Source organism: Nuphar pumila, chromosome 14 (genome assembly GCF_984573655.1).
Source record: "Nuphar pumila chromosome 14, dmNupPumi1.hap1.1, whole genome shotgun sequence".
NCBI classification, from domain to species: Eukaryota; Viridiplantae; Streptophyta; class Magnoliopsida; order Nymphaeales; family Nymphaeaceae; genus Nuphar; species Nuphar pumila.
The window spans coordinates 76,358,551-76,370,060 of record NC_143262.1 but is presented as its reverse complement, the minus strand read 5'-3'; the positions used below and the strand labels follow the sequence as shown (position 1 = coordinate 76,370,060).

The 11,510-nt window shown below is 36.5% G+C and overlaps 1 protein-coding gene across 1 annotated transcript; it reads left to right on the top strand.

The window, feature by feature from the left end:
* Positions 1 to 2,389: 2,389 nt before the first annotated feature.
* Positions 2,390 to 8,728, top strand: LOC149817015 (uncharacterized). The gene is made up of 6 exons (XM_089987007.1): positions 2,390 to 2,892; positions 3,860 to 4,507; positions 5,311 to 5,823; positions 6,676 to 6,888; positions 6,974 to 7,101; positions 7,562 to 8,728. The coding sequence occupies exons 1-6, from the start codon at positions 2,390 to 2,392 to the stop codon at positions 8,263 to 8,265; spliced, it is 2,709 nt and encodes a 902-aa protein (XP_089843133.1). The 3' UTR covers positions 8,266 to 8,728.
* The last annotated feature ends 2,782 nt before the right edge of the window (positions 8,729 to 11,510 follow it).

Sequence of the window (11,510 nt, the reverse complement as noted above, 5' to 3'; positions counted from 1 at the left end):
CTAGTAGATTACTTGTACCTCCTTTACCCCTGGATGTATGCCAAAAGGTTGAACCTCGTAAATTTGGTCTTTTTCTTCTTTTTTTCTATTTATTTTTTCTTCTTAGTATTTGGTTTTGCTTCTTTTGCATGGTTATTTCTGAACATGTAGTCTTTCCATGAAAGGAAACATAATAAATAATTGGTTCAAGGAAGATCCTAAACCAAGGAGGACAAAAATGTTAAATGCAAACTATATGTAGATTGTCATGTGTGCCTGGGTTACCAGGTTAGGTTTTAAATTTTGGTTTTCCTTTGCCTTGGTGTTAGTGGGGCAATTTCTTGCCTCCCAGTTTGTTCTCGCTAAATTCCTACCCTCTTTTGAATGAAAGTTTTCTTTCTTTAAAAAAAATATTTGATATAAAAAGGTAAATACTTCTTCAAGTTCGCTTTATGCTATGTCACATGGGTGCGGGTGCGACGCAATTTTAAAAATTTTGGACACGAGGACTCGGCTATATATATATATATAATATCTTGTGTGCATATATGTGGATATTTTTCTCTAAAGTTTCGCACCAGCATGAGTGTTTTTATAAACTTTGCAAATTATACTTTTGCCCATGCAGAAAGGGGGGTTCGGGGGCTCCCCTCGGCGCGGTCAGCGGGCGGGGGTCAGGGGGGCAGCGCCCCCCGGATTTTTTTTCTAGGGCTTATGTTTGAGACTCATGCTATATATATTTAAAAAATATATAAAAAGATCATTTTTTTTTGTTTTTTACTTTAAAATGAACAGTTTTGGACTCAGTCAATGTTGACCGAGTCCAAAACAAGGACGGACTCGGCCTCGACTCGTTAACCGACTCCGACTCAGCGTTGACCGAGTCCGGGCCGTGTCCGAAGCCGCACCTGTGTCGGGGCGTGTCGACTCGGGTGCGACGCCTCCCTAGCCGAGTCCGTGTGACATAGGCTTTATGTAATTGCGTAGAACTTGAATTACATAAACAAATACTGAATGCATAATGTACTCATATAACTGATATTTTGAAAATATCATGATATTATCATGTTTTATGTAATTGAAGATTTAGAAAACAAATATTTGTATAATTTGCAATTAAAAAAATCCCTTGAGCACTATCTTATCATGTTATTATAATATTATGTTATTTTATTTATTTTAGTTTTATATAATTTAAATATGGTTTTGTTATGATTCCTTTATTTGCAATATTTCAAAAGCTATTTTTTCTTTGCATTTGTATGAAAAAAATCAGGAAAATCTATCCTCTTGTGTCTTTCACATTATTCTTATATTTTGTTTTCCTGAAATTGTCCTAAGATTTAATGTTCCAATAAATCTCTTTATTGAGATATCCCAAAGTTTGATACTGGTGAGTAAGTTTTTATCTTGTATTCTTCCCTTTCTTTTTGTAGGTGTCAGGCATAGTGACAAATATCGCGAGAAATTGTCTGAAAGTTTAAAACGGCAATTTCTTGTGAGATTTTCAAAATCTCGCAAGATTTATGAAAAAACATAAATACCGTGATTTAAACGCGATATTTACGTTTTAAACAGCTATTTATCACAAAAAATGTGTATTTTTATTTTTAAATAATTATTATTATTTTTTTTATAAAAAATAAATTTAATATTTTTAATTTATTTTTTTATTGCCAAGATTTTGCTGAAAAAATGCGAAGATTTATGAAATTTTTTCAATTTCTTGCGAGTTTTTGAAAAACTAGAAATTGCCATTTAAAACATGTCACTATGGTGTCAGGGTATTTTTTAAAGTTTGAGGATCTTACTACTTTCAAAAATTTGGTAGCTTTAATTTTATCATACAATATCTGCTGGCTTTTGCAGCATAGCTGTCCTAATCTCCTACAGTAATAGGAGCTCGTTTTTGAAAATCTAGCTCTTTGAGTTGGATCACCAATGTCCAGAAATTGACCGTTACTGTTTTGGAAGTTCATTTCATTGGATGACTGTTACTTTTCCTTAGGTCTATGAACTGTGGAGGTGATCTTGCATATAGCTATTCCAGTGTCTTCTTTGGTTGGAAACATTTAGTTTTTTCATGATATAGTTATTTAATACTCAGGATTTAATTTTTCATTGTTATGATAACTTTTTCTATTAATTGTTTCTGCTTGTAAATCTTATGCTTATATCCCTTTATTTTTGTTTTCTTATTTTCAGCTATTGCTTACGTGAACCAAAAGTGGGTAACATAGAAGTCACTTGGAATTGTGAACCAAAAAATATAGGAAGCATAGACCATGTGTAATTGTGATAATCTCCTACAGTACTAGGAGTTCGTTTTAGAAAATCTAGCTCTTTGAGTTGGAACGCCAATGTCCAGAAATTGACAGTTACTGTTTGTTTTGGAAGTTCATTTCATCAGATGGCTGATACTAGAGTTTTGGAGAACCCAAAGAAGATACAGAAGGAAGTGGATAGACACAGGGAGGTGTCAAATACTTCCAGTCAACCAATTAATGTGAACAAATTTACGGATGCAGCCAACAAGGCTGGCAAAAAGAAACGAAGAAGGAAGTTGATTTTGCAAGACGAGTGCTTGGATGAAGATGCGGAACCACAGAAAGTTGAGGTGAATGTCAATGAAGATAAGAATGGTGAGGTCCGGAATAATAGATATGCTGTAAAGGAATTAGATCAGCGTCATGCTCTGGTGCTTCCTGAGGGGAATATAAACAATAGAAAAAGTGCTGAGAAACCTGAAATCAGTGGTTGTGAGGTTCAGGAATCTTTGGCAAGGGATGTTAGCACAGAATTGGTTCAGCCTTCCTGCTTGGAGGGCAGGGCCAATGAGAATGTTTTGTGTCAGACATCTGGCAAAGTTTCTAAGGACATGCATGGCCATCCATTTATTGATCCAGTTTGGAGGTATATACTCTTTTTAGGAGAATTTGAACCGCTCCTAAATTTCATGCTTTCAGATATTTCTATAAAAGACACCTCATTTGTTTTTGAAATCTGAAAATGCATGGAGTTTTATCACTGTTTGCACCAAGGTTTCCAAACTAGGAAGCGGAAGCGGGAAACGATACGGGAAGCGGAAGGGAGAAGTGAGGCATTTTAAAATTTATAAGCGGAAAGCAAAGTATCAATTTGAAAGCGAAATAAGAATAAAAAATGAAGTGGTAACTGAATAGGAATCGAAGAAGAAGCAAATAAAAACTAAAATAAAATTGATCATTCTTATATTTCATGTTTTTTCAGTAAATGAGTTAAATTTTTGTTTAAATCTAACAATGATGGTTACCAATTTAGAGAAAGTACATGAAAGTGAGTTGAAGCGTGAGAGGAAATACATGGAAAACATAAAAAACATGAAAATAAACATGAGAAAAACATATAGGAAGCATAGACCATGCATAATTGTGGTAATCTTCTACAGAACTCAAGGCCAGTGAAGCGGAATGCGAAGCGTAGCTCTTTAATTCAACTAAGCCACTAGATCACTGACTCAAGGCGTCAGCCCGTAGAGCAAAGAACAAAGAGAGAAGCATATAATAAAATAAAATAAAATAAAAATAAATAATAAAAGAAAATAGAACAGAACTCAGAATCAACTGGCTAACAAGAAAGTAAGCAATCGAGCTAAGCTCGTTTTAGAAAATCTAGCTCTTTGAGTTGGAATGCCGATGTCCAGAAATTGACAATTACTGTGATCTTGCATATAGCTGTTCCAGTATTTTCTTTGGTTGGAAACATTTAGTTTTTTCATGATATAATTATTTAATACTCAGGATTTAATTTTTCATTGTTATGACTATAACTTTTTTTATTAATTGTTTCTGCTTGTAAATCTTATGCTTGTATCCCTTTATTTTTGTTTTCTTATTTTCAGCTATTGCTTAACTGAACCAAAAGTGGGTGACATTGAAGTCAGTTGGAATTGTGAGCAATGCCAGCTGAAGTCCTCTGGACCTGTTGCTTCAAATGACAAGCGAGTAATCATAAGAAAGGACATAAAGATACTGAAATCAAGAAACTATGTGGATACTAGAGATTTGGAGAACCCAAAGAAGATACAGAAGGAAGTGGATAGACACAGGGAGGTGTCAAATACTTCCAGTCAACCAATTAATGTGAACAAATTTATGGATGCAGCCAACAAGGCTGGCAAAAAGAAACGAAGAAGGAAGTTGATTTTGCAAGACGAGTGCTTGGATGAAGATGCGGAATCACAGAAAGTTGAGGTGAATGTCAATGAAGATAAGAATGGTGAGGTCCGGAATAATAGATATGCTGTAAAGGAATTAGATCAGCGTCATGCTCTAGTGCTTCCTGAGGGGAATATAGACATTAGAAAAAGTACTGAGAAACCTGAAATCAGTGGTTGTGAGGTTCAGGAATCTTTGGCAAGGGATGTTGGCAGGGAATTGGTTCAGCCTTCCTGCCTGGAGGGCAGGGCCAATGAGAATGTTTTGTGTCAGACATCTGGCGAAGTTTCTAAGGACATGCATGGCCATCCATTTATTGATCCAGTTTGGAGGTATATACTCTTTTTAGGAGACTTTGAACCGCTCCTAAATTTCATGCTTTCAGATATTTCTATAAAGACACCTCATTTGTTTTTGAAATCTGAAAATGCATGGAGTTTTATCACTGTTTGCACCAAGGTTTCCAAACTAGGAAGCGGAAGCGGGATACGGGAAGCGGAAGCGAGATATTTTAAAATTTATAGCGGAAAGCAAAGTATCAATTTGAAAGCGAAATAAGAATAAAAAATGAAGTGGTAACTGAATAGGAATCGAAGAAGAAGCAAATAAAAACTAAAATAAAATTAATTATTCTTATATTTCATGTTTTTTCAGTAAATGAGTTAAATTTTTGTTTAAATCTAACAATGATGGTTACCAATTTAGAGAAAGTACATGCAAAGTGAGTTGAAGTGTGAGAGGAAATACATGAAAAACATGAAAATAAACATGAGAAAAACATATAGGAAGCATAGACCATGCATAATTGTGATGATCTCCTACAGTACTAGGAGCTCGTTCTAGAAAATCTAGCACTTTGAGTTTGGACGCCAATGTGCCGAAATTGACAGTTACTGTTTTGGAAGTTCATTTCATCAGATGACTTACTTTTCTTTAGGTCTATTAACTGTGGAGGTGATCTTGCATAGCTGTTCCAGTATTTTCTTTGGTTGGAAACATTTAGTTTTTTCATGATATAGTTATTTAATACTCTCAGGATTTAATTTTTCATTGTTATGACTAACTTTTTTTATTAATTGTTTCTGCTTGTAAATCTTATGCTTGTATCCCTTTATTTTTGTTTTATTATTTTCAGCTATTGCTTACGTGAACCAAAAGTGGGTGACATTGAAGTCAGTCTGAATTGTGAACAATGCCAGCTGAAGTCCTCTGTGTCAAATACTTCCAGTCAACCAATTAATGTGAACAAATTTACGGATGCAGCCAACAAGGCTGGCAAAAAGAAACGAAGAAGGAAGTTGATTTTGCAAGACGAGTGCTTGGATGAAGATGCGGAACCACAGAAAGTTGAGGTGAATGTCAATGAAGATAAGAATGGTGAGGTCCGGAATAATAGATATGCTGTAAAGGAATTAGATCAGCGTCATGCTCTGGTGCTTCCTGAGGGGAATATAAACAATAGAAAAAGTGCTGAGAAACCTGAAATCAGTGGTTGTGAGGTTCAGGAATCTTTGGCAAGGGATGTTAGCACAGAATTGGTTCAGCCTTCCTGCTTGGAGGGCAGGGCCAATGAGAATGTTTTGTGTCAGACATCTGGCAAAGTTTCTAAGGACATGCATGGCCATCCATTTATTGATCCAGTTTGGAGGTATATACTCTTTTTAGGAGAATTTGAACCGCTCCTAAATTTCATGCTTTCAGATATTTCTATAAAAGACACCTCATTTGTTTTTGAAATCTGAAAATGCATGGAGTTTTATCACTGTTTGCACCAAGGTTTCCAAACTAGGAAGCGGAAGCGGGAAACGATACGGGAAGCGGAAGGGAGAAGTGAGGCATTTTAAAATTTATAAGCGGAAAGCAAAGTATCAATTTGAAAGCGAAATAAGAATAAAAAATGAAGCAATATGGTAACTAAATAGGAATCTAAGAAGAAGCAAATAAAAACTAAAATAAACAGTAACTAAATAGGAATCAAAGAAGAAGCAAATAAAAACTAAATTAAAATTGATTATTCTTATATTTCATGTTTTTTAGTAAATGAGTTAAAATTTTGTTTAAATCTAACAATGATGGCTAACAATTTAGAGAAAGTACATGGAAAGGGAGTTGAAGCGTGAGAGAAAATACATAAAAAACATGAAAAGAAACATGAGAAAAGCATATAGGAAGCATAGACCATGTGTGTGGGAAGTATAAAAGTGTAAGGGAATCGAGTATCGCACCTCCGAAGCGTGTTTCCGTCAAGCGTGCTTCCCACCTACCTAAGAAGCTTCTGGTAGCTCTGGTTTGTACTTTAGGATGAGTTACGTACTAATGAAAAGACATTTCCAAAACTCTTTCCAAAACTCTGGTCTTTTTTCTAAAAATTGCTCAAACCTTGGATGGCAATTTACAATTTTCATTGTTTATGAATATATTTGTTGTAGTTTGCATGTCAGTAATTGATTGAATGGACAGTTTCGTATTCATCAAAATATTGTCTTTGTGCTATTTACAGTGGAAGCTTTAGAATTAGTAATTACATCTCTGGTGAAGTGAGAGCTCATCTATCTGACAAAGCATGTGAAAGAGTGTTTGAAGAAGCAACAAATATGCCTACAATGCTTTCTGTAGAAATACATTCTAGGACTGATGTTTGGCCCAAAAGCTTTTGCGATTCTCCGCCCAATGATGAGAACATTGCGTTGTACTTTTTCCCCATGTCTGCAACGTAAGCTTCATTTGTTGCAAATGCTTATTGCTGTTTATTTTAAGAAATTTAACAACCTGATAGCTTTTGCTACCTGTTTGTTTAGTAGGGATGAACCAATATTTGCTGCACTTGTGGAAGATATGATTACCCTTGATATTGCCTTGAGGGTCTTACTTGATAATTCTGAGCTACTGGTGTTCTCTTCCATTCTGTTGCCACAGCAGTATCATCGTAAGATCTTACGGCCAGATTCTTGACTTCATGCATTTAACTTTACAATATTTGTCAAGCTTTATCACTATTTATCAAGCTTTATCACTATTTCATGTTTTTATATAAAAGGTTCAATAAATATAATCCAAAAAAAGCTGCTCTGTTGTTTATGTTACATCTGGGTGCAAAAAATGTGCAATGTATAAAAACAGGGAAACCCGTCTATTTCTTTGTTAATGTTCAGGCATGCTCCTAGTTATGTTCCTTTAGGGAATTTGCTGTGCCAAGGGACAAAAGAGGAGGAAAATAGAGAACAAGAAGTCAACAACTTTGAGTCTCTGACATTCCTTTGCTGCCCTTTATCCGTGCATTATGTTGCATCTCTTTTTGCTGTTCATATTATTGGTATTACAAACTCAGTGATGGAATTGATCTTTTCCTTCCATAACCTGGTTGACGCTTTTTCTTTTGATATTAGGTTTTGAACAAAGATACTATATCTGGGGGGTATTCAAGAAAAGGTCAACTGTTGTCTCATCTCAAAGTGATGGAAATACAGAAAAAACGAGAACCAATTTGGCTTCACTAGATCAAGCGCCTGAAAGAGTTCTGCGATCAGTTGCCTTGCCCATCAAAAGAGCCACTCGGTCTTTATCTTTATCTACACCTGATGATGATGTAGACCAGTACGCTGAGGTGGACTCAGTCACATGCGATCATAGGTGCATTAGTAGGGATTCTGCTATGAGCAAGATGATCGCTCCATTCCCATCCTTTCCTCTGAAATCACATTGCCAACAATCAGAACCCAGTCAAGATGAAAAAGAAGAGCTTCAAATGAATGAAGGGGTGGCTGACAATGGGCCTGTTTCTTTGGGCCTGGACACCGGTTCCAGCCATGCTATGCCAAAAAAGATAAATTTGTGCAATGGAGAGAATGATGGATCAGCAAATTCAGGCCTAGACTTTGCTGTTTCTTCAAGTTTAAAAGCACAAGATGCACCTAAGGTAGAAAGGCATCTGCCTGAATTTGATGAGATGCAAGATGATACATCACATTGTTTGAAATTGTTCCCACTCAGGGGGGAGGATCTAGCCATCATGGTGAGGATGGGAAGTGATAGCGGGATCAGTCTTGAGTTGGGGCTTGGTCAACAGGCTGTCGGAGTTGGACGGTTGTAAGATTGTTAAGCTGTCAAGTCCCTAGAATCTGGAAGAAGGGTATTTCCAAATGCAAGATGCTGAACTTTGCATGATATTCAGGTGAGACACCAAGGGAAGCTACTTTCCCTTGAAAGAGAGAGAAAATGGAAAGTGCTTCCCAATGAAGGGAGTTGTGAGTGTAGGACTTCGTGCCTTTCCCCTTGCTCATTGGCGCCCGCCACCCCTTGGAGAAAGAAAGAGGTTGAGCAGCCCAACCCTAGGGAAGGAATGCTGCGCTTCAGAAATGCATCTCTATCTATTCATTGAATATGGAAGGGATAGGGCGGAGTATAGGATGTTGGAGCGTGAGATGTGGTGTGGAGTATTCCTTTTGGGGGGTTAGTGTGGATGGGTGTTCTAAGCTTTGCCTTTAGAGCTTTATAAATTTAACCAAAACATTTCATTTATTTATGATCAAGTTTTAATATGATATAAGCATTCCATATGTTATGTTTCTTCAATGATCTTTTTCTTTTACTAGTTCATTTATTCTATCTATTGGTTTGATTTTTAGGCTCATTTTGATATAATCATTTTTAATTTTATTTGCTTGTAACTTCAAATATCCATTTTGCACCCCCCACCCCCACCACTTCTAGATTTGGCTCTACCCAAGCTCACTTGTTTGACTGTTGCTGAGCAGTTTTTGACTATCAAACGTTTGTAATGCATTGTATGTCACATGATGGGTCCCATTCTTGTACCATTTTTGGGGAGTCAATGGCTATTCATAGCTACTGACTCAACACCAGAGAAGAGTTTGATCCAATGCTTTATTTCTGTCGTAGTTGATTCTATATAAATTTGCCAATATTGAGTTGGGCGCGTTAACCATCCATGGATGCTTTGCTGAGACTCGTCATCAACAAGGGCTGTCTTTGTGTAAGTGGATTTCAATTGAAATATAATATTTCCTTTTTAGGAGAAATCAATGAAACACAACATCAATTGAGATCCTGTATTTTTTATTTGAGAGATTAATTTGATTCAATGGTGTCTTTTATTGACATTGTTTTCCACTAAACTTTTTGTGAAACTCCTTGGCTACCAAACTTAGACAAGCAATCGATATTCCACGATCAAAGGTATAGTATTGCTTGTAGTAGTGATTCTTTTATATCATATTAACAATCAAAATATGGTCAAAAGAAAAAAAATTTATTTGATGAAAATTCTATGAATCCCATTAGATGGAAACGTTTTTTTTTTTTTGGCCTCCCAATATCAATAGGTTGATCGTTTTGCTCCTTTATCTTGAGAGTTGTTTTATGGATACCAAACTGGTGTGGCCCATGCTCTATATGTTGAAATCAGATACATATTTGTACGGGTCACTTGGGAGTTATATCTCGAGGGTCATAGCCGTCCAACATTGAGTTGACCTAGCTTAGTAGGGATATGGTTGGCATTTCTCAATTTATTAGAGTGGCATTTTTTTGTTTGGGAGAAGACAAAAATGAGTCCAAAAGACCTATTTGGGATTTCATTTCCATGCAAGGGTCAAACCCCTGCTAGGGTTAGTTGGACCCAGCCAGGTGGCAGGTCCATTGGGTTTTTATTCTAACTTAGTTGGATCAATTAGTTTTAAACCTAGTTAGCCAACTAGGGCATTAATGCCCCTCTTGGGTTGGATTCAGTTGGATGCTAGATCAACCATGTACCTGCTTAGACCCATACCCATTCCCCCCTTAAAAATCTTTCTTCTCTAATTTCACGCGTACACCCTCTCTCCCTTTCCCAAACCCTATTCTTTCCTCATTCTGACCTCTCCCTCTTCCCCACACCATCTCTTCCTCTGACGGGCACCGGTGGTTCACCTCCTCCTTCCACATCCTCTCTTCTCCTTGCTGTCATGGAGCAACCCTCAACCCTGGTGTAGAGCACCTCCCTCCACCTACTACCGTGCCCTTCTCCCGTTGCTGTGAGGTGGAAGTCGTCCCAACCGTGGAGCTCTTGAGGAAGGATCGACCCCGGGGGAGGGGATGACCAGCAGTATAACGGTGTTGAGAATCCATCTTGCTATGCGATTAGTTTACAAAAAAAAAACTTTCTGAGAAGTATAAACTGCCTATGTGATTAAGTTTTGAAAAAAAAAAATGTAACTAGATGAATATGCTGCCTATGTGATTGAGTTTTGAATTTTTTTTTGTAACAAGATGTATATGCTGCCTATGTCATTGAGTTAAAAGAAAAAAAAATTGTAACTAGATGTATATGCTGCCCATGTGATTGAGTTTTGAAAAAAATTTCTGTAACTAGATTTATATGCTGCCTATGTGATTTAGTTTTGAAAAAAAATTCTGTTACTAGATTTATATGCTGCCTATGTGATTTAGTTTTGAAAAAATTCTGTATTGTGAGATGTATGCTGCTTATGTGATTTAGTTTTGAAAAAAATTCTATATTGTTAGATCTTTGCTGCCTTTGTGATTGAGTTTTGAAAAAAAATTCTTTTACTAGATGTATATGCTGTCTATGGGATTTAGTTTTGAAAAAAAATCTGTATTATGAGATCTATGCTGCCTATGTGATTGAATTTTGAAAAAAAATCTATAACTAGATGTACATGTTGCCTATGTGATTGAGTTTAAAAAAAAAAATTCTTAACTAGATGTATATGCTGCCTATGTGATTAAGTTTCGAAAAAAAAATTGTTAACTAGATGTATATACTGCCTATATGATTAAGTTTTGAAAAATATTCTGTAACTAGATGTATATGCTGTTGGGAAACAAGGTGCCCCTTCGTAAGTGCCTCTTCCCATACATCATACCTTTTGGTATGATGCATGGTGACCTTTCGGAAGTGCCTCTTTTCATACATCATACCTTTTGGTATGATGCATGGTGACCCTTCGGAAGTATCCTTTGGATACCTACATATACACCATATGATGGACAGTGGCTGTGTGTGAAATTGAAGGCTTACAGAGATCGGTCTCTGCTCACCCACTGCTTAAAGGCCTGTACTCATCGACAAGAGCAGTTCGACTGAGGAGATCGCCCGTCTCTCGCATAAACGCCATGGCAGGGACAGGTATGTGACGATATCTCTTCACCAACGTGTTATACACAATGTGTTTCTCCTATGATTCTCTACATTATGGTATCAGAGTCAGGATAATGATTCTCTACTTATTATTTGAAAAGTCTGAAGTCTATAATGTTTTCAAAGACTTCAAGAAAGAAGTAGATAAATAAACAGGGGACAGAATAAAAATAGTT

What these genes read in the sequence shown, in the direction of transcription:
- LOC149817015 (XM_089987007.1), top strand. Translation starts at nt 2,390, where the DNA reads ATGGCTGATACTAGAGTTTTGGAGAACCCAAAGAAGATACAGAAGGAA. An exon ending in TTTATTGATCCAGTTTGGAG is followed by an intron (nt 2,893 to 3,859) that starts GTATATACTCTT and finishes TCTTATTTTCAG; the next exon opens with CTATTGCTTAACTGAACCAA. An exon ending in TTTTTCCCCATGTCTGCAAC is followed by an intron (nt 6,889 to 6,973) that starts GTAAGCTTCATT and finishes CTGTTTGTTTAG; the next exon opens with TAGGGATGAACCAATATTTG.